Source organism: Syzygium oleosum, unplaced genomic scaffold, assembly GCF_021117445.2.
Source record: "Syzygium oleosum isolate NSW1041296 unplaced genomic scaffold, Sole_v2.1 Sole_v2.02, whole genome shotgun sequence".
NCBI lineage: Eukaryota > Viridiplantae > Streptophyta > Magnoliopsida > Myrtales > Myrtaceae > Syzygium > Syzygium oleosum.
The window spans coordinates 10933158-10957257 of record NW_026607486.1 but is presented as its reverse complement, the minus strand read 5'-3'; the positions used below and the strand labels follow the sequence as shown (position 1 = coordinate 10957257).

The window sequence follows — 24100 nt, the reverse complement described above, 5'->3', positions numbered from 1 at the left end:
CTCACTTTAGTGCCAAAAATTTTCGCCGGCTCACTTAAGTGCCAAATCGGAGGAAAAACGATAACTTAAATGCTAAAATTCTTGAAAAACGATAACTTAAGTGCTAAATGTTTTGAAAAACGATCACTTAAGTGCCAATCTCCGGCAAGCCACGTCAGCTTCAGAAATTAATAAAAAAAAATGCCACGTCAGATTTCCGGCGGAAAATTGTGTACGGCACCGGAGTTGGCACTTAAGTGATCGTTTTTCAAAAATTTTAGCACTAAAGTGATAAAAAAAAAAAACTTATGGCACCAAAGTGAGCGCCATACACAAGTTATGGCACTTATAGTGTTCTTTTGCCGTTCATAGTGACTTAGCGACACCATGTGATAACACAAACTGCAGCAGTGCCACGAATGCTCAATAGTGGCAAACGGGTTGACATGGGGTATTTGGTGAGCAGGGGCAGCAGCCTCTTTTCTATACAAGCTTCTCCGAACACCGGAACTGTGTGTTGGTAACTTACAAATATGTCATCGACCGAACAAGTTGCCAATCAAAACTTTGTTGCTAACGTGTTTGATAGTTATCAAGGCTTTTCACATGTTACCAGCACGAAACAGTATTCATAGTTTTACCCTACGGAACAGTAGACCAGTCCAATTTCGGCTCACATAGTCAGCTCATTCTACATTAACATAATGTCTTATTTTATTGGACAAAAGCAAGGGACTTTTTTTCTTTATAACCAAATGCAAAGAAAGAGAGAGATGTCGGAGAATAATAAGCACGACTTCTTTGTTACTTGAAGCTCCAATAACAATTCTTCCATCATTAAGAAAGGAACCATCAGGTTCATAGTAGTTGCAGTGGCGCATAGCTCCGGAGTTGGACATGTCGATCCGCACTTTCATGCGGGGTGTCATCTGCGACTCACAGATGTGAGGACAAATGCTAGATACAATTAGCAACATCTATCAACAAAATGAATGAATGATTACGAGGAAAAGAAAATATAAATCATGAGAGACAGAGAGTGATTTTACTTACTAAATAACCTCTTATTTGCGTAGTTGAAATTGGAAAGCTCTCCTGAACCAAAGTATGATAATCATCCTTGTGATCGACAATTTTTCGATAATCCTATCCACCGCCCAAAAATAAGAAATCCTCCAAGATTGCTTGAAATGTAATATACAACATAATCCCAATAATGCCACTGCAAAGCCTGGTCCCAATCCCACGTAAAACCAAACAACAATGGAGTCGTCTTCATTAGACTCATCTTCAATCGTATTGTGACCATCTTGTCTGTGTTTAACATTATGATCCTCTCCAGGACAAACCTTCAAAAGAGGAGCTCCGCAAAGTCCATCGTTGCCGCGATAAACAGATTGATCGTCCAGGGTGCTTAGATGATTGCCCGATGGAACAGGACCGGATAAATTGTTGAAGGAAAGATCCAAACAACTTAGAAAGTCTAAATTGGATATGCTAGGAGGGATTTCACCCGATAGCTTGTTATTGGATAGATCGAGCGATTCTAAATCTCTCAAGTTGCCAATATCTAAAGGGATTTCTCCAATCAGATTATTTTGAGAGAGATTCAAATTCTGAAGTCGAGCAAGCATAGTTAGACCTTTTGGTATTTGTCCGTCTAATGCGTTGCTTGAAAGGTCAATGGAAAATAAATATCGGAGAGTGGTGGTGAATTCTCGGCTTGTTCCTTTCATATCAACCATAATGGGAAAGAGCGACGGGACTCCCTCATATGGAGAAAAAGTGGAATTGACCCACATCCGTGAAAAGTTGTTGAAACAACGGGGAATGCCTTTGGATAGGTTGTTATGTGCTAGGCTTAAATACTGGAGATTAGAAAGATGGCATAGCTCCAAAGGAATGTCCCCAGTGAAGCCATTTGTCCCAAGATCGATTATCCTAGACGATCGAGAGTGTCGTCCAAACGGAGGTATTTTACCGGTGAATTGATTGTCACTGAGATCGAGCATTATAAAATCCAGCTTTAGCAAACATTTTGGAAGCACTCCATGAAAGTCATTTTCTTGTAGGCCTAGAACTTTCAATTGCTTTAAATGGCATAGGGAGTTTGGAATCTGACCATTGAACTTGTTGTCTCCCAATGAAATCCATCGCAAATTTGCTTGCGACTTCCTCCAACATCGTGGAAGTCTCCCGGATAGTTGGTTCCTACATAGATCAAGATAATTCAATCCATCTAGCATGCACAACGAATTTGGAATGCCACCGCTAAGGTTATTTCCAAAAAGTGACACTTGGATTAATAATGGCATCTTTTTTCCAATAATTCGAGCAATGGTGCCTCTAAGCATATTCTGCGAGAGATCCAATAGTTTAACATTGGATAAAACATCTGATAGCCAGTGGGGAACTTCATCTGAGATGCTAGCATTTGACATGTCTAATGCTGAAATGTTGCTCTGTGTTCGAATCCAGTTTGGGAACTCTGGTCCCACTTTGCAACTTGACATGAAAATATTTTGAATCTGGAAAGGAGGAATCCAAGATGTGCTAACATTTATGACAAGCTCGTTCGAATAAATATACAACTCGGTCAAGCTTGTGAGATTGGCAAAGTGAAGTTCACTAACAACTCCACTTAATTGATTATTAGCAAAGTGCATCAGCTCTAGATTGGATAGTCGCCCAATACTTTCGGGAATGTTTCCACTCAATCTGTTAAAAGAGAGGTGCAACTTTCTCAAAGATGGTAGCTGACCCATAGTAGCGGGAATAGGACCTGAAATCGAATTCAACGAAAGATCAAGGAATTCGAGATCTTTGAAATTCCCAAATTGATTGGGTAGGTTACCACTAAGATTGTTGAAGGAAACATCAATAATCTTCAGGTTACTTCGTCCACAAATCAAAGCATTGTCCTTGGTTTCAGAAATACTCCCACTAAAGTTGTTAGCACGCAAGCTTAGTACTTGCAGATCGCAGAAAATGCTCATATTTTCCAAAAGTTCACCTCCCAACCTATTTTGAGAGATATCAAGGAATCTAAGCCACCGATTATTTTCAAGGATGGCAGGGGGGAATGTGCCTTGGAGATCATTATAGCTTAAATCAAGATGTTCGAGTTTGCTCAAATTTAGAAACCAAGGAGGAACAGATGAATTCATGAAGTTGTTACTCAGATCGAGGTATCTAAGAGAAGTGAAATTGACATGCAGAGAAGCTGAAGCATCTTCCAAAACACATCCACTCAAAATTAAATACTCTAGGGAGGAAAGCATGTTGATAGGACTTAACCATTCTTTGCGGTTGAGAAGGGGGACATAAGACAGGTCCAAGTACTTCAAGTTAGAAAATGTGGATAGCCATCGGAGGTTCTCTGTTTTTATTGGGTTTAGACTAAGATCTAAGTACTGTAAGCTGGAAAGGTTACTAAGTTGATTAGAAATATTTCCATAGAATCCTGTAGATGAGAGATTGAGATACTCCAGTTTCCGAAGAAAAACTAAGGACGCCGGAATTTTTTGTATTGAAAAATTGTTGAAGCTGAGGTCTAGATGCTTCAAATGCTTCAGTTCTTTAAGAGCAGGATGTAACTTACCTTCCAATATGCACTTCACAAAGTCATCACAAGGATTGCGAAGATCGAGCTTCGAGACGTGACCAGTTCTCTCGCTGCATCCGACTCCTTCCCACTCACAACAATCCTCGCCAGTCCAAGACCACAGACGTCTCGAAGGATCGGAGAGATCCTGCTTCAACTTCAAAAGAGCTTCCTTCTCGGCGCCAATGCATCTTATATTTGTGAAGGCTTTGGAATGACTGAATTTCAAGGCCTGAATGACATAGAATGCACACAAGAATACAGGCACAGAACTAGTGTAGAAGTAGGATGCCATTGTTGTTTGAAATGAAATTGAAAACTTCCGTTTATATTGGCCAAGAAAACACTTCCCTGAAGGATATGATTATTTTCTTTCTTTTAGTCACACGTATCTTGGTCTTGATTCGCCATAAAAAAAATTGGAATGTCCTTTTCTCTTTTCACTCGCAACTTGAAGAGACTTTAAATTTTAACAACTCTAAAACTTATCACGAAAATATAATTGAGTCCTAAAAATTTCAGAAAGTGAAATTCTGATGGGGTTATATCCGAACCGAATCAGAACAATCACACAGGACACACGAGTTTACTCAGGTTCACCCCAGAATAGGGCTACGTCCTGCAAAAGGATTCCATTATGATATTTAGGTTTTACAACCACAATCACTTGTTACAATGATCTCTCGTACGAGTATAATATATAGGACTTAAAATGGGCCCAAAGCCCAAGTCTATCCAAATCTTTTTAATCCCACAACAAACGGGTCAGCTTAAAACATAAGCTAAAAAACTGATGTTATTTCGGGGGCGCTGCCCCCGCCTACTCACCGGCGAACAGGTCTGCCGTCCGCTCACCGGCGAGCGGAACCCCCGCCCGCTGTCCGGTTAGCGAGACCCCCGTTTCAGGGGCGCTACCCCCGAACCCCCGCATTCCGTGCACAGGGGTCACATGTCGTCGGATCATACTTCGATTTCCCTAAGCTCATGTGGGCGTGCCCGGTATGAGAAACAAGAGTCCCCGAAGTATTTGCCAACTCCAACAAAATCAAGTCATAAAATTTGTTATGAAAGTGCAATTGAATCTTAAAACTTTTAAAAAGTGCAATTAAGTCATAAAACTTATCAAGTTAGTGCAATCAAATCCTTTCATTAACTCCGTCCAACTTGATAAATGGAAAATGCTAATAAGTTTTAGGACTTAATTACAATTTTTAAAAGTTTTAATACTCAATTATACTTTTATGATAAGTTTTAGGACTTACATTACCCATATCTCAAATTTCAAAGTCATGCCTTGCATGGCCCGTCAAACAATCAAGACACTTTGACCAAAAAAAAAAAAATAGTCAAGACACTAAATGCGACCATTTTATATTGGTCCGATAATTTGACCAAGATCAATTTTATTTTTGTTCGAGTTAAATTTAACTTAATTAGGAGCATATCCTAAAAGGTCAACGAAATCATGAAATACACTAGCCACCTAAAGCGACTAAAAATATTCCAAATCATGCCTTGCAAGACCCGTCAAATGGTCAAGACATCAAATGCGACCAAGAACAATTGTGTGAAGCATGTGAAATAGTTGGTTCCCATGCCCGCGTGTGAGGGTGTCAGTAAAACGATTCTTCCCTTCTGATAATCGAGAATGGTTTCAAAACGGAGGCACTTTACCAGGGAATTCACTGTCGATGAGATCAAAGAATCCCAAATCAAGATAGAACTCAGATAATTGCAAGATATACTAACGAGTTCGATTCAATCTCGATACATGGCTTTCGAAGATGGAGTTTGAAGACATGGCCAGTCTTTTTGCTGCACTCCGCTCCTTTCTACTCGCAACAATTTTAGCCGGTCCACGATGACAAGTGGACCGGCGATGAGACCTTGCTTGAATTTTAACAGATCAGCTTCCCCCTCGGTACGGATGCCCATCACATTCGCTACAGCTTTGAAATATCCCAATTCAGATGCTTCAAATGGAAGAAGTTGTCCATCATGTTGGGAGCACAAAGGCAGTGCAAGACCCGTCGAACGGTCAAAACTTAAGATGCAACCAATGACATCTGTGTCCATCAAATATCTACTTTGTTATTTGGTCATGGTTCCATGGATTCCCGGGAAGGACGACTGTTTCATATTGTTCATCTTTGAATCTCTAATGCTCTAGACTGTAACTCATTGTTAAGGAGTGGTTGAGCTGTGTGCGTAGTCGATAACTTTGACAAATAAATTTGTGTAAGTATTGGAACAGTTGGTAATTTCAAACAATCGGATCACATTGGTCAAAGGATTTATATAAAGTTGGTAATTTACTATAAGAGTTAATAAATATAATATGTTCGTATGCTCCAAAATAAAGTTGATAAATTATTAATTCCCTTGTTAATTTCGAACAATTAAACATATGTTGGTAACTGGCTCAAGTAAGAGTAAATAAAGCTAAAATTATTTGGTAACTTATCCCACAAAAATATTAGTTAATCATTTGAATCAAGATTGGTAGTTTTCAATCAGAGTTCGTAAGTTGATTCATTGATAACTTTTACAAAGAAATCTTAGTAAATTATTGGAATAATCAGTAATTTTGAATCAATGTAATAAATGTTGATAAGGGGACTCAAATAAGAGTTGGTAGTTTTCTACAAAAGTTAGTATTTTAACACATCGGTAAATTATAAAAATAAATGTTGGTAAATCATTGAAATAGTTGGTAATTTAAAACAATTTAATAACAGTTGATACTTTTGTAAGAGTGTCAGTAACAATAAAGAACACTAGAGATTTACGTGATTCGGTCCGAGTGTCAATACCTATTTTACGGGGAGAGTCAGCAACAAATAATTCATTATAATCAGAAATTCAAAGTTACAATCGCTCATACTCTCAAGTATTTCCCACACCTAGATTAAGTTTAAACCCAAAGTGTTTACAAATAGAACAAATTAATTAGATGTAAAAGCTTTACACTCGGTTGTCCAAGAAGAGTCTTGTATGCTCTTATCTTTTTCCCTTGTGCGGTTGCTATCTCGCTGAAGAAACACATGCCTTTTATGTGTGCCCTTACTTTGCTTTTTTTAGGGCTAAAATCACGAAAGATCCTAAATTGGTATATCTGTGATAAATTTATCTTAAACTAATTTTTAGATCACCAAAAACTCCAAACTGATACACATGTGATAAATTTGCCCCAAACTAATTTTTGGGTCACCAAAAACCCCAAACCAGTATACGTGTGACACATTTATACTTTGTTAACTTCTGTCAATTTTTAATTTGAAATCACTAAGCTGTATGACATATGGCAATAACTCAATTGACGTGGCAAGTTCACATAGAAATTCATAACTCTCTCTCTCTCTCTCTCTCTCTCTCTCTCTCTCTCTCTCTCTCTCTCTCTCTCTCTCTCTCTCTCTCAAAGCACTCTATCCGCTCTTCGTCTTCCTCTTCATTGAACACACTCTTTCATCGTCATCTTCGTCTTCGTGATTAGGCATCGGCACTCAACCGAGCACACTTTTATGTCCAATAATCTTATCACTTTAGATTCTTTTTAGACTTGTTTGGCTACTCATGCAAATCACCAAATTAGATGTTCAATGACTTCAATTGGAAGTGGTTCGAAGAGAAGCGCGTTTTCTTCTAGCTCTATCAACAAAGTTCGTCAGAGGACGATCTGGGGTTTTTCATGCTATGATGGAAACAGAGAATGAGCCATATTTGTTTTCAAATTATGGCTAATTGAAGAAACAAAGAGAGAGAGTTATGGATTTCCACGTGGACTTACCACGTTAACTGAGTTATTGCTATGTGTCATCCAGCTCAGCAATTTCATGGTAAAATTTGACGTAATGTAACGGAGGGTAAATGTGTTACGCATGTACTGGTTTGGGATTTTTGGTGACCCAAAAATTAGTTTTGGGTAAATTTATCATAAGTGTACCAGCTTGGGGTTTGTGATAATTCCAAAATTAATTTTAGGTAAATTTATTATAAGTGTACCAATCTCGAGTTTTTCTTAGTATTAACCTTTTTTTTAAAAAGTCAAAAAAAGCAACTTTGACTTGGACCCACCCATTTGTGGCCTTTAACGTTGATGTCCATTGTACGTCTTCCAGAGTTGAAAGATAAGGCGACAGTAAGAATTCTTCAACAGCATACAGATTCGGTTAATAATCCTAATTTACACCATCCAATTCAAATCAAGTTTACGCGAGATCAAACTTGAGACAGTAATTTAACAACTCTCTACCTTGACTTGACATTTATAGCCAAGTCATAGTGCTCATCATTCATGCTGCTCTCCTAACGCCCCAACGAGCGTTCATTCTCTACAAACGCCAATTGAGCTCGAGCAAAGCTTCAGCTTTGCCAAAAGAACATGTTTCATCATCATGTGTGTGCGGTTTTCCACTATCGCAATCTTCTTCACATCACCTTACCATTCGCTAAGACATCTTGCATAAAATGATACCTGATGCCGATATGTTTCGTTCGCTAGTGACAAATCGGATTATATACCAAATGTATCACATCTTGGTTATCACAGTGTGTATCAATAATTGTCTACTCCAACCCAAAATCTGAAAGCAAACCTCTTAGCCATATCGCCTACGTCGCTATAAAAGTCAGTGCCATGTGCTCTGCCTCAGTCGAAGACAAGGCAACGTGATCCTATAAGGACACTTTCCAACTCACTACACCACTTGTTAGTGTAAATACTTACCCTGCTAAAGACCCACACTCATCCAAGTCACCAACATAATCCAAATCCACATACCATGTGGTCTCATTGCCATTGTTGTTCCTCCGGTACATTATACCAACGTTTGTTGTCCCCTTTAAATATCTGTGGAGCCCTTCATAGCTTCCCAATGAGTTTTACCATGATGCTTCATATAACGGCTAATTACGATCACATCTTATGAAATGTCAGGCCTAATGCATACCATGGTGTACATAATAGTATCCACTGCACTAGAATAATGAACACGAAACATATGCTTCTCCTCCTTCTCAGTCTGCGGTGATAATTTATCAAAAAGTTTAAAGTGCTTCGTTAAAAGTGTACTTACATATTTCGCTAACTGCATATTAAAATGTGCAACAATCTTCTCAATATATTTTTTTTTTGAGATAAACATAAAACTCCTGCAATCCTATCACGCAGGATCTCCATACCCAATATTTTCTTTGACCTAAATCTTTCATTTGAAACTTAGCACTCAATTGCTTCTTTAGCACATCAATATCAGGCAAATTGTTAACTTCTATCAACATGTCATCAACGTATAATAATAGATATATCAAAGACACATCCTCCAATCTCTTAAAGTAAACATATCTATCCATCTGACTTTTCGAATAATCCTAACTAGCCATGAAAGCATCAGAACACTTATATCACTGTCTAGGATACAGTTTCGGCCCATATAAAGATTTCTTGAATAAGCAACATGGTCTTTCTTCCTTGGAATAGCAAATCTCTCTGACTACCTCATTTAAATCCGCTCCTCCAACTCTCCATAAAGAAACACCATTTTTCACATCTAGTTGCTTCAGCTTGAGATTCTATGCAACAACTAATGCAAGTAATATACGAATAGAAGTATGTCTTATCACAGGAGAGAACACATTATTGTAGTTAATGCCATCTTGCTGTGTATACCCCTTCACAACAAGTCTACCTTATACCTCGCTGCCTTGACACTAGAAATGCCCTCCTTTCGTTTGTAGACCCATTTGCTTCCACAATCTTGTGACTCTTGGGTACTTTAAATAGCTCCAATGTCTAATTTCGATGAAGTGATTCTATCACTTCGCTCATAGCTCCTAACCATTACAACAACTCACTATTAGCCATCATCTCAAAGTAAGACGAAAGCTCATCTGTCTCCATCTCGTCACATACAGTCAATGCATAAGCAATATCTATATAATCATAACATACCGGTGGTTTAATTTGCCTTCTTTGTCTGGCGATAGCTACAGTTCTACGAGTGTGTTGGTTGTTCAGTATCACTGATTTCAAGAATTGCGGCATCATATGCAGTCTCAACCTTTATTACTTCCGAGATCTTCAGAGTCTCCACTTAAAACTCTACCTCACCACCAACACCGCGATCTATCTGCTTTACCAGTTGTGTCTCAAAACTCCTCTTTCGAGGCATTGTAATCTTGTCGAAGATCACGTCTCTATTGACTGCAAATCGGATGTTTGGGATCGGTGCACCATAGCCAGTGGCCTTTCATCCTATGTGCATAACCCAAAAATATGCACTTCTTCACCCTTAGCTTAACCATCACTCACATGAGCATACCCAAGACATCCAAATACCCATAATCTGGAATAATCAACAAGTTTCCTCGACCATACTTCCTCAATAGTCTTCTACTTAATAGCAGATGATGGAGATCGATTAGCTAAGTAACATGCCATGTTCACTGCTTCGGCCCAAAATTCGTTACCCAATCTTCTACGTGAAAGCATGCACAGAGCTCACTCAAGTAAAATTCCTTACCCTGCAATGCTTTAGCCAAACCTTGAGTGGTTAATAGAGCCTCCATCTTGACGCTCCATAACTCAAAGTTGTTCCTGCCATTAAACTTCTCAATTTCTACTTTCGCTCTAAACATAATTGCAACAACAGAATTTCCAGATAATAATCAAACAAGCAAAAGCCTTAAATCAAAATACAGAAAATCTAATATCAAGCTTTGATATCAATAGTTGGAAGCGTCCAGAAAAAGCTCGATACCTTTGTCAGGGGAGATTGCCAAGAGGGAGCCCAAATCCGAGCCAAGTCTGAGCCCGTCAACATATCTAATTGAATCCATCTTTATGTAAAAGCATTAGCCAATGAATATGGGCCAACTTAGATGTATTAACTCATTTACACCACATCAATTATCCGATGTGAGACTTCTTCAACACAACTTTAAACGTGTATTTCAACAATTATTGACTACGTAAGTTGTCGGTCATTTTACATGTTACTGTAGGCCACGAAAATGGCACGCCCAGGATCACCATAATCAGAAACCGAAACACGATAATGGAGAAATTGTAGATTCGCGTACCTGGTTTGGAATCCATCGAACTTGACGCGAAATTTGCGACGGTTTCCTAACACGAACTCAAATGCTTCTCCCCTATCCCTTCGTTAGAACACTGGCCTAATGAGATTGCCACTCACGAGAAGAAAGTTCTCTCTAAATCCGTATGTGAGTCAAATTGTGCATCATCAGGTTAGGGGAGGGACTTGAGCGCTATTTATAGAGTCTTCGACCACGGGCACTCTCATTACGGGCCGGGCCGTACTCGGCCCACACCAGCCAGCCCCATATTAGACTTATTAAGAACCCATATATCTTACCTTTATTAGACCAAACTAATTCAGTTAATTTCAATTAATGAAGCCCATATTAGGAAATTCTTACATTCTCCTACTTGGGCGATATTAATTGAAACAGAACTGTGTGCGCACCCTTATATTGGTCTAGAGATTATTCTTAATAGTCAATCCGATCCCATAAAGTCTCGAACACCGAATCATGGCGGTAACTGCATGTACTCACGCAGAGCCTTCCATGGTTACGAGTGCTTTTAACTTTACTGATATGGATTCAATATGGTAGTGTGTCAAATGGACAATACCTCAAAACGAGTGATACTTCATGTGTTATCCATTTTGTAGTCCAAATTCTCTCTCCTTAAGTGTCACAAAACCTAATGTGTCACTAGAGAATATCCTTCATGGTTCCAACGAACCTGCATATGTCTTACCTTGATAGTTAACTGTACTTTATGTGTAACAAGACATATCCTTAAGGCTAATATCAAGAATGCCCCGTAGCCTGTACTCAAGGTTTACACAATGCCTCGAGATTTTCATCAAATATGTGTACTCAACTTGATAAATCTACATTCACAAATACCTCATTGAATGCAAAAGAGTTGATACATATTCAAATATTACAAAATGTAACAAAATCATATACGAACTTCATAAGAGCAACATAAAACTAAACAGCTCCCACTAATTAACAGTATCCCATGATACTCCTAAGCCCATGTTCATGACATGTCGATCAAATACACAAGGGCGAAGGCCTTTAGTTAGCGGATCTGCAATCATATGATCTGTTGAAATGTGCTCTACTGCAATATCACCATTCTGAACTTTTTCCTTTATAGTTAGGTACTTGACCTCCATATGCTTAGACCCCTTGAGACCTCTGTTGTTGTTAACAAACAACACTGCAGAGTTATTGTCACAATACAATTGTATGGGCCTATCCACAAAATCAAATACGGTCAACTCCTTAATGAGGTTCCGGAGCCAAATTGCCTGAGTAGCGGCCGAAAAACATGCTACAAACTCCGCTTGCATGGTAGAGGATGTCATTGATTTCTGTTTCTCACTTTTCCATGATACTGCACCTCCTGCTAACTTAAAGATGTAACCCGTTGTCGACTTCTTTTCATCCTGACAGCCAGCAAAGTCTGAATCCGAATACCCAACTAGCTGTAGGTCTTGAACATGTTTGTAAATCAGCATATAGTCTTGTCCTCTTTAAGTACCTCAAAACCTTCTTGGCAGCAACCCAATGATCGTGTCCTGGATTTGACTGATATCTGCCTAGAAGTCCTGTTGCAAAAGCAATATCTGGTCTAGTACATACTTGAGCATACATAATACTCCCAAGTGCACTAGCATAAGGTACATTCTTCATTTGAGCTTTCTCAAAATCTGAATGAGGACATTGTGACAGACTCAACTTATCACCCTTACTGACAGGAGCAATTCCTGGCTTGCATTGTTGCATGTTGAATCTTTCTAAGATACGATCAACATATGCCCTCTGAGATAAGCCCAATAGTCAGCGAGAACGATTCCTATGAATCTCAATGCCAAGGACAAAAGACGCCTCACCAAGGTCTTTCATATCAAAGTTCTTTGACAACATCCGCTTTGTCTCATGCAGTAAACCAAGGTCACTGCTTGCAAGCAGAATATCATCAACATAGAGTATAAGGAAAATGAATTTCCTCCCACTGACCTTGCAGTATATACACTGATCTACTCTGTTCTCAACAAAACCAAATGAAGCGACAACACTATGAAACTTCAAGTACCATTGTCTAGAAGCTTGCTTGAGACCATAAATAGACTTTTTCAGTCTACATACAAGCGTACCTGAATCATCTGCCGCAAAACCTTCGGGTTGCATCATATAGACTTCTTCATTAAGGTCTCCATTGAGAAAGGCAGTTTTAACATCCATCTGGTGTAACTCCATATCGAAATGAGCTACCAATGCCATGATCACTCTGAAAGAATCTTTCGAAGAGACTGGAGAAAAAGTTACTTCATAGTCTACTCCTTTTCTCTGAGTGAAACCCTTGGCTACCAGTCTGGCTTTAAACTTCTCAATCTTTCCTTTGGAGTCCCTTTTAGTCTTATACACCCATTTGCAGCCAATGGGTCTATGACCTTCAGGTAATTCAACAAGTTCCCAAACTCCATTATGCTTCATAGACTGCATTTCATCTCTCATTGAATCCAACCACAGTTCCGACTGAGGACAAGAAACAGCTTCCGTATAAGTTACTGGATCAGCTACGGAACCAATATCGTAGTCTTGCTCTCCTATATAGAGTGAATAGTCTAGTGGTATAGCTGATCGTCTCTCCCTAATGGATCTCCTTACCGGAGCAACAACAGCCTCATCCCGCACCTGAGAGCCTTGAGGAACTTCATTAGGAGCTGTCTCGACAACAGGGTTCTGAGCCTCAACAGGTTCAGTCTAAGGTGTGGGAGTCTCCACAATTATCTGTATGGGAGGAGATAAAGATACAACATTACTCACCGTACTATTATCCTCGATAGTCTGTGAGCTGCTACTTTCTTCGGCCACATCAAACTCCAGAAACTTGGCTGTCTGTGATTTCACAATTCTTGTGCCTCCATTGGGATTATAGAACCGATATCCCTTCGAATGATCCGGGTAAGATACAAAGTAACACCGAGTGGTTGTGGAGTCTAACTTACTTAATGTTGGATTGTATAACTTCACTTCTGCAGGACATCCCCAAACCTTAAGATGGTTTAAGCTAGGCTTACGTCCAGTCCATAACTCAAAATGAGTCAATGAAACAGCTTTAGTAGGTACACGATTCAAAATGTACAAAGCTGTTTTCAAAGCTTCACCCCACAGAAAACCAGGTAAATTTGTCCTACTAATCATACTCCTCACCATTTCCATAAGGGTGCGATTACGCCTTTCGGCTACACCATTTTTCTTAGGACTCCCAGGCATAGTAAACTGAGCCACTATCCCAGAATCCTCTAAGTATTTGGCAAATGGCCCCTTAAGCTGTCCGGCATCGCCATGCTTGCCATAATACTCTCCACCCCGGTCAGATCTAACAACCTTTATGACCTTTCCCAACTGTTTCTCGACTTCAGTCCGAAAAATCTTGAACTTGTCAAGAGACTCAGACTTTTCTTTAATCAAGTACAGATAGCCATATCGAGAATAGTCATCAATAAATGTAATGAAATAAAAATTTCTACACAAGGTTGTCATATAGGGTCCACTTATATCGGTGTGAATGACCTCCAACAGGTCAGAACTTCGGACTGCAGTTTTCTTCCTTATCTTGGTCATTTTACCTTTACAACAGTCTACGCATGTCTCTAAGTCATCTTTAAGAGCAGGCAGGATGTTAGTCTTTATCAGCCTTTCTACTCTATCTTTAGAGATATGACCAAGCCGTTTATGCCACAATGCATAAGACTGTTCCTTAGGTAGTGGTCTCTTAGAAACAACCTTTTCAGTATATAGCGACGTATATGTCATTGGGAGACAAACACAATCAGTACAATCCATTGGACATATAACAGACCCAACCTTATTTGAATTAAGAAACAAAGAAATAACATTGTTCTTGATTTCAAAAGAGTAGCCATACATGTCCAAACACGATACGGAAACTAAGTTCCGTCTAAAAAAAGGTACATAAAAAGTGTCTTTCAGCATTAATCTAAAACCAGAGTCTAGAATCAATATAACATCTCCCACAAACACAACATCAGCTTTCTCGTTGTTTCCCACAGTGAGTCTTGACTCATCCTGATTTGGCTTCCTCCGGTTTATGAATCTCTGTATGGTAAACGCAACATGATTAGTTGCACCGCTATCGAGCCACCAAGAACTGGATGGTGCTTCTGATAGGTTGGATTCACAAACAAGTGCCAAAGAATCATTACCTGTAGGCTGACTTTTGGACAACCAAGCTTTGAACTTTCCATAGTCCTTCTTTATGTGACCTTTCTTCTTACAAAAGAAGCAGTGGTCACTATCCCTTTTAAAGGATGTTTTCTTTGGACCCATATTGTCAGATTGACCGGTAGTGTCATGAGTACCTTTATGAGTATGATTTCTGGACTTCTTATCCTTCCTTTTGTGGGAACTAGAAACATATAAGGCTAGATGCCCTTTTTCTTTCTTAAGTTTCTCTTCCTCTGCCACCACCCTTGCTATCAAGTCATTCACTGACCAAGTCTCATCTTGGGAATTGTAATTTGTCTTTATAATCCCAAAATCAGGTGGAAGGGTGTTCAGGGCTTGATGCACAATACGGACATCAGGAATGGAAACATTAAGAGCTTGAAGCTTCGTCTTTAGGTCTACCATCCTAAGGACATAATCTCTAACCCCAGCAGTACCATCATACTTCATATTGAAGAGCTTTTGAAGAAGTGTTCCAACCTCAGCATTAGATGAAATGCGGTTTCTAGCCTCTAAGGCTGTCATCATTTCCTTAGCAGTACAGTCAGCTGGCAAACCACTTTTTAAGTGTTCTTGAATGGATTTCTTCATTGTCAATAAGCAAATCCGATTGCTCTTTTCCCAGGAAGCATAGTCCGTTTTCTCAGCTTCAGTCTTGGTGGCCATGATATCTGCCGGCTTATCCTTTGTAAGAGCAATGTGAACATCCGCCAACTCCATTCCAAATAGAAAATCCTCTTTCCATTTCTTAAAGTTCAAACCAGTAAGGACCTCAATGGAAATGGAATTGCCGTTTACAGAAAAGGTGACTGAAAAAGAAGCAAACAATACAATCAGCATCATGTGAATACTTATCTAGAGAGTTACGTACATCATCACATAATCACCTTTGGGCAGAAAATATGACATGCAGTTGTACACTCTCCACATGACAGCGGCCATGAGAACATATTCTAATCTTTCGTGAAATCACCACCTTTGGGTGTATGAAACACTAAGATCAGTCATTTCTCAAGCACATGCTATACATGTACCCCTCTATGAACCAGTACGAGATCACCTCCTTTGGGAGTATGATCACGCAATAGAACATGAGACATCCCACCACAATATGAGACCGATATTTCTCAAACCCAATCAAGTGTGCCACTTTGGCGGTCACAACCCAACTGAATTCTTGAAAATCTCTCATACTAGGGATATGAGCTTTATGTATCACATTTACTATATGCATGTAATGCTAGACGTAAAGACAGGGGCGTATGTCTTTGAAATTACATGCCATGCTAATTATACTGTTCCATTCATTGATAGACAATGAATTACACCCTACACAGTCCTTATGTGGTGATATACATGTGAGCTACCATATGTATTTCCGAAACCATAGAGAAATACAAGAAAATACGCAAAAATACCCTAAAAATACGCGTATATAGGGTTCTATACGTATTTTCACATCTTTAAAAGCTTCAAACATGCAAAATAAATACATCACAATGTAGAGCGTCTCGATACGAGGGCGTCGGTACCAAGATCGTCCAAAACGGACATCGGACGCGCTCGCACGCGCCACCGGAAGGCGTGGCGCATGTTCAGCCGGTCAAACCTGTCTGAACAGCCGGTCCGACCGGTTGACCGGTCCAACCGGTCAACGGTCAACGGACCGGTTTGACCAGTTGGGTCGGGTCAGGATCCGGGTCGGGTCGGGTCAGGATCCGGGTTAACCGAATCCGCGCCTCGCTGACATCATGCTGACATCAGCCTGCAGTTACCGGCGAACAAACGCGCCGGTTTGGCACGGCCGCGCTTGGCCGTCACGCGCCTCCGCGCCTAGGGCGCGTGACAGCGCGTCCGGCGACGATCCGCCTACCATTCTTCTCGTCTCGACGAGTAGATTCCAAATATATAATAAAATTTAACTTTTATCCGACAAAAAATTTCGAAACTGGGCAAAAATCTCTCGGACAAAACTAAAACGGTCTTAATCCACATGTTTCAGTTCTAATCTATGGTAGGCTCTGATTCCACATGTAGGCCACGAAAATGGCATGCCCAGGATCACCATAATCAGAAACCGAAACACGATAATGGAGAAATTGTAGATTCGCGTACCTGGTTTGGAATCCATCGAACTTGACGCGGAATTTGCGACGGTTTCCGAATACGAACTCAAATGCTTCTCCCCTATCCCTTCGTTAGAACACTGGCCTAATGAGATTGCCACTCACGAGAAGAAAGTTCTCTCTAAATCCGTATGTGAGTCAAATTGTGCATCATCAGGTTAGGGGAGGGACTTGAGCGCTATTTATAGAGTCTTCGACCACGGGCCCTCTCATTACGGGCCGGGCCGTACTCGGCCCACACCAGCCAGCCCCATATTAGACTTATTAAGAACCCATATATCTTACCTTTATTAGACCAAATTAATTCAGTTAATTTCAATTAATGAAGCCCACATTAGGAAATTCTTACAGTTACTAGCACATAATAGTTTTCACATGTTACCAGGACGAAACATTGTTCCAATTTTTAATATACAGAGCACTTGACTTGTCCAATTTCGACTTACATAGTTGACTCATTTTACATTAAACACGCATGTCTTATTTTGTAGAACAAACGAAAGATTTTTTAATGACCAAATGAAAAGAGAGTGAAATTTTGGAGAATATTGATAACTTCTTTATTACTTGAAGCTTCAATAGCAATCTTCCATAATGAAGAAAGGAACTATCAATTTCATAGCTACTGTAGTAGCCCATGTCTTCTAAATTGGATAAGTTAATTTGTACTTTCATGCAAAATGCGACTCTCAAATGTGACGACAAATGATAGAAACAGCTAGCAACATCTATCACAAAGTAAATAAGTATGTGAAAAGAATATACAAATAGAGAGAGAGATTTCACTTAGTAAATAAACTGTTGCAGTCGAAAAGCTCTCTTGAGCTAGCATGGTAATCATCATCACGATCAACAATTTTTCAATTATCCTGTCCACCACGTAAAAATAGGAGATCCTCCAAAATTGCTTCAAATGTAATATGCCACAAAATACCAAGAGTGCCATCGTGAAACCCGGTCGCAATCCTAAGTAAAACCAAATAACAATGGAGTCGCCTTCATTAGATGATTGCTTGATGGAAGAGGACCAGATAAATTCTTAAAGGAAAGATCCATACAACTTAGAAAGTCTGAATTGGATATGCTAGGAGTGATTTCACCTGATGGATTGTTATTGGATAGATCGAGTGAATCTCAATGTCTCAAGTTGTCAATATCTGAAGGGATTTTTTCGATCAACTTATTTTGAGAGAGGTTCAAATTCTGAAAACAAGCAAGCATAGTAACCCCTTCCGGTACTTGTCTTTCTAATGCGTTGCTTGAAAGGTCAATGAAAAATAATAATTTCAGCATGCTAGTGAATTCTAGACTTGTTCCTATTATATTAACACCATAATGAAAAACCTTGACCAGAAACCCCCATACGAAGTAAAAGTGGAATGCAAGAAGCTGTGGAAACAAGGAGGAAATGCCTCAGAAATATTGTTATACGCTAGGCTTAAATACTGGAGATTAGCAAGATGGCATAGCTGTAAAGGAATTGCCCGCAATGAAGTAATTTCTCTCTAGATCAATCATCCTAAATGATCGAGATTGTTGTCTAAACGGAAGTATTCTACCAGTGAATTGATTGTCATTGATATCAAGGATTACAAAATATAGCTTTCGCAAGCATTTTGGAAGCACAAAGTTCAAGCCATTTTCATGTGGGCCTAAAACTTTTAATCGCTTTGCATAAAGGGTATGGAATTTGACCATTTAACTTGTTGTCTCTAAATGAAATTCATGTCAAATATGTTTGTGACTTCCTCGAACATTAGAGAAGTCTCCCAGACAGTTGATTTTTAGAGAGATTAAGAAAAGTTGCTCTCCTTGAAACTCCCTATGTAGCATCCTGAATTTCGACCCATTTTCGGAATCAATAAAGTGTAAATTATTTCTCATTTAATTTTAGAAAGTCTCGCCCGGACCTGATCAATCACGGGATACTAACCTATTGGGAAAGGCTAAATAGGAATATGTACGTGGACCGGGGACCCGATCGCGAGTTAGGCACGGACTTCGAGGAACGCCGAGGGAATATTTTGGACCAATGTGAGCCGATCTTAGGAAGGTGACGGATTCGATTCGACCAATGATGTACGATTGGATCGCGGGTGATTCCGCATGACCAAGAGTACACATGGCGAACGATTCCCGAACTAACCTAAATGACCAAGACCTCCGGTACTAGTGATAATTCCCCGCGCTCTCTCGAAAATCGAGGCCATTACAATTCGGACAACCCTAGGTCGATATGTGTAACACCTAAACAGCCACCCGTTAGTGAGAGGCTCTAGAATTTTAAAATGAGCAAATTTAATCGCGAGATTGGACCCGAACTTCGACGTCGAAATTTTGTAGACGTTTACGATTATTTTGCAGGACCAACGTCGTTTTGGTGTGGCCATGCACATTTGGGGCTAATCCAGCCAGAAATTGGAATTTCGACAAAAATTGGGGAAAATTACGGTTTTGCTCCTGTGGGCCCCGAGGTTGGATTTTGAGCCCGTTTGAGGTTATTTTTCAAAACCGAAGTCATTTTGGGGTGGCCATGCACATTTAGAGTGGTTTCGGTGAAAAACTGGAATTTTGGCTCGGGAGCAAAAAATAATATTATTTTATTCCCGGAACTTCGCAGTCGATTTTCGAGGGCTTAAAAAGTGAATTTCGCGAATCTGACGCCATATTATGTTGGCCACACACATATGGAACGCGTATGTGAGAAAATTGGAATTTCGCCCCGGGACCGGAAAAATGACGATTTTGCCCCTGGGCCGGTATTAATTCCGAATTTTTTTTGGGAAAAATTTTAGGAAAATTGTCAAGGGTTATCAGCTGCATGATTGGACCAAAAGACCACTTTGTCCCTCATTTTTAGATAGGATTGAATTAAAACCGTTGGATTAGGGGTATTTTGGTCATTTTTCACGGATCGGCGACACGTGGCACTTTGGGCTACTTTATTTGACCAGCTGACCATCTTTTCTCTCTCTCCTCCCCTCATTCTCGGCAGAACCAGCCCCCAACAGCAACTTCTCTCCCATTTTTTCTCTCTTTTTCTCCATTTTCCCTCTTGGTTTTGTCTCGCCGGAGCTCGCCGCCGGCCATCGGAGCGCCGTCACCGACTGCCGTGCCCCGCCATCGACCACCACAGCCCCCCAGCCCGAGCCTCGCCTCTGTCCAGCCCTTTCTCTCTCCCTTTCCCTCTCTTTTTCTCTCTTTTTCTCTCCCGGTAAAGCACCGCCGCCGCGTCCGAGCCTCACCGGAGCTTCGCCGGAGCTCCGATCGCCGTTCCGTCGCCACCCAGCCGTCCAGCTAGTCGGTACGTCGCCGTTCGTCGCCGGCCGTACGGTGTCCGTACGGTCGTTGCCGCCGTCTCGCCGGCACCGTTCCTACCCCCGTCCGTACAGTCCGTACATCCGTGAACAGTACCGCCGTGAACAGTACGCGTCGCCGGGAATTTCGCCGCCGGTTTCACTGTTCATCAGTGAAACCGGCCGCCGTTCCCCGTCGCCGTGGTCCAGAAATTAAGTGAGTAAAATTCCTAAATCCGGATTATGACTGATAGTGCGTTTTTCTGGACTGGTTTAGGTATTATCGGTGCATTTTGGACTGGCTTAGGTAGTATCAGTGTGTATTCCAGACTAGGTTGAGGACTGATTGGTAGAAATTATTATCGGGAAAATTTAGTGGATTAATGAGAATTATTTGGAGAGATTAATTGGATTAAATGACCAATTTAGGAGCCCATTGGAAAATTACCGGGTATGTCCGGGTTGACTGGTTGTACATGATTTGTACTTAATTGGGATTGATTTCGTACTACCATGTCGCATGTGGTGTGGCTGATTTTTGTGGAGTGCGATTGGCCACTGTTTGGCTTGCAATTAATTATTGAATTGTGAATCGCACGTTGGGCCACACGGTATTAATTGGGCCAATTGAGCACGTGTTGTGTTATTGAGTGTATGAATTTCCTTGGTGCTCGTGGTGCATTGCATTGCATAGCATGGACACGCATTGCGTATGCCAAGAGTGAGGCATGTGATGAAATTGTGCGAGAATGCGTGTCTGCCATGGGTATGTGATCACCTAAAATATCCTGAAGCGTTATACGCTGGGTTCAGATAATAATGAGTTGTGTGATCACCCAAGGACCTTCGGGTCGATACCGTCCTCATGCACTTTGAAGCAGGACGATGCCCGGTACGTCCGGAAGGCGACCATCCTCATGCACTTTGAAGCAGGCTCTGGTTCGCAAGGAGAATAGTGTTGCGCCTCATGCACTTTGAAGTAGGCTAGAGACACTGGACCAGATCGGTTGCTGCGCCTCATGCACTTTGAAGCAGGCTAGACACACCGGGCCGTGAAAAATTGATGACTCGAGTCGTAATAATAATTAATTGGGCAAGTGTGCCAGTGTGGGCCAGTGGGCCAAAGAAATGTGCATGACATGTCGATGACATTTGCATGCATAAACATGCATTGATTAGCATGCGAGTGTGGGAGACTCAGTGTATGAGCATATGATTGGCGTACGTGTGATAATATGTGCCATGTCCCGTGATTATTACATATTGAATTGTCTAACCTGCAGGGTCAGAGAAGTGTATGATTAGGGTTGTGTTATGATTTTAAATATTTGTTTCCGGTCAGGAGATTGCATGCTAGACTAGCCTAGGTTTAGGGATTGAACTCACTGAGATTCGTCTCACGGTTGTGTAAACCGAAACTTTTCAGACCCCCAGCTGTAGGATGCCGAGGAGAGCGCCTCTTTTTGGTATACCGCAGTTCATCTAGCGGTCATCTAGTGTGCACCCTTGTGGGGACGGACCTGCAGCCATGGTCGAGGAAGCTGAGGAGCCGAAGTGTTTTACACTGACCCCTTTTGACTGAGTGGTTGCTGACTGTGTGTTTCCTCTGCTGTTGTATAAATGAATTGTGTAAAAAGTTTTCTTTGGTAATACTAGTATACATACTTTCAAAGGTGTTGTTTGCTGGTTGTGCTACCTTGGCCTCATATATTTTATTGTCAGGGTGTATATATATTTATATACGTACTTCCGCTTGTGCTTGATCTCTGTTTGGGGTTTGGGTCGGCGACGCTTCCTGAGAGCGTTGCACCTTAATCGATCGTGACGGGATGTTGCGCTTCGTGGGGTACGGGGCGTGACACCCTCTATTTCTGAATGCCATTTAGATCTTTCTCCATAATTGATTTCTCACTCCTCTTTTGAAACAGAGCAGATTCATCAAAGGTGACATATCTGCTTAACATAAAACCAGGTAAATCTTCCTCACTGCACCATAGCCGATATATCTTCACCTCATGTGCATAGCCTAAGAATATGCACTTCGTTACCCTCGGCTCTAGCGCGCCATCACTCACATGAGCATAAGCAGGGCAACCGAGGATTCTCAATCCGGTGTAATTAGCAGACTTACTTGACCACGTTTCCTTTGGAGTTCTTCAATCAATTATTGGTGGTGGTGTGATCTCTTTACTAATCAACAAGCGGTATTCACTGCTTTAGCCTAGAAATCTTCATCTAATCTATCCGAGTCATGCCTTGCAAGACCCATTAATTGGTCAAGACATCAAATGCAACCAATTAATAATTGTGTGAAGCATGTGAAATAATTGGCTCTTCCTGCAAGTGTGGCCAAACATATGAAGTTGCCTGAGTGCATTGTTTTGTATGGTATTGGATAGGGGAAAATTAGAATCATTCCGGTTGGAATTATAAACAACCATGATCAAGAGTACTGTGAAAAATCGAAAAATTTGTTCTTTATTTAGAAAAAGATAAATATTGGATAGGATATACTCCAGATTTCCGTGCAATGAAAAAAATGGACATTAGGTCTGTCAATGTAAATTTGAACATTGGTCAGGAAGTGTCAGATTTTGTTGGTAAACTAAATGGACCCAAAACTTATTTGGCCGATTAGTTATTAGTTATTACTATCGAAACAATGATTCTTTTAACCTTAAGGTTGGTGCAGTTGATTGCACCCTTGGGAAATTTCCAACTGAGGAGCAAGAGGCGCCCGTTCAAATTTCACCGATTACATGCGAACTTTTTTGATCAGGGTCACTTACATAGACCAAAATTCTAGACTTAATCGATTTGTGGGACATGTAATTAAGTTATTTCATAGGTAACTGGATGATTTTGCCTATATCAAATTCAATAAGAGATAATTAACTGCATTGTTACCAAAATGCTAAAGAAATAATGAATTTACCACTATTTAAGAATAATAAAATGTTGGAACCCTTTGCCGTCGAGTAGGAATCGCCGATATGAAGTTATCGCTTGGCGTACATAGTAAAAGAACTAATCGGGTCATAAAATCATTAGAGATCATACTAGGAGGTGAAGTAATTCTAGTATGCAAAAGTTGATCTTGTATATTACTTGACGAAAAAGAAAAAGAAAAAGGTAAACGATAAGCATGTCGATCATGTCTGAACGGTCTAAGAATTTCGAACTTAATACCCGATCAATGCAACTACGAGGGGGCCCAATCGAGTAATCCATCGTGAATTCTCCAACGCCAACGTAGATCACGAGCCCTTTATATGACCGTAAGAGACGATGCAATCACAATAACCAAATTTACATATGGTTTTTTTGTTTTGTCGAAATTTATATATTGTTTGAACGTATATAAATGGTTCATAATTACCTATATCTTGATCAAAATCATTTAGGATACAATAACGTGCAAAGTGGATCGACCTTTGACATGAACCTCCATGAACTTTGCTAACCGAAACGATATAAAGAAGCGAGCATTGCATCAGAGAAAGTCAAGCCTATTGACTAGACTCCCACCAACAATGTGCTGGATGACGTGGAGCACTGTCATTGGCTTGACCATCCAGAGCATGAGGTTCTTTGTCAAACCTGTAATACCCGCCATTTTCGAATATCTGTTGTCATGTTCATTCAGACCTTCTAATCTTCCATTGAAGGGACAGAGAAGAGAGAGAGATGTCCAAAAAAAAACAAGTCGAAAGAAGATCTGTACAACGACCAACAACGACCAATTTAGCCTCCGAGCTTTCCTCTCAACCGTCGACACTCTCCTGAATCCATCCTCT

At 40.5% G+C, this 24100-nt stretch overlaps 1 protein-coding gene and 1 pseudogene across 1 annotated transcript; both read right to left on the bottom strand.

Moving 5' to 3' along the window:
* Positions 1 to 1043: 1043 nt before the first annotated feature.
* On the bottom strand, positions 1044 to 3878 carry LOC115681522 (receptor-like protein EIX2). Its single transcript, XM_056307952.1, has one exon. It carries the CDS (start codon positions 3876 to 3878, stop codon positions 1044 to 1046), a length of 2835 nt encoding a protein of 944 aa, XP_056163927.1.
* A 4427-nt stretch (positions 3879 to 8305) lies between these two features.
* Positions 8306 to 23919, bottom strand: LOC130137187 (receptor-like protein 15; annotated as a pseudogene).
* Between the last annotated feature and the right edge of the window lie 181 nt (positions 23920 to 24100).

Bases quoted from the DNA above. Each gene is read 5' to 3' on its own strand.
- LOC115681522 (XM_056307952.1), bottom strand. From the start codon at position 3,878: ATGGCATCCTACTTCTACACTAGTTCTGTGCCTGTATTCTTGTGTGCA.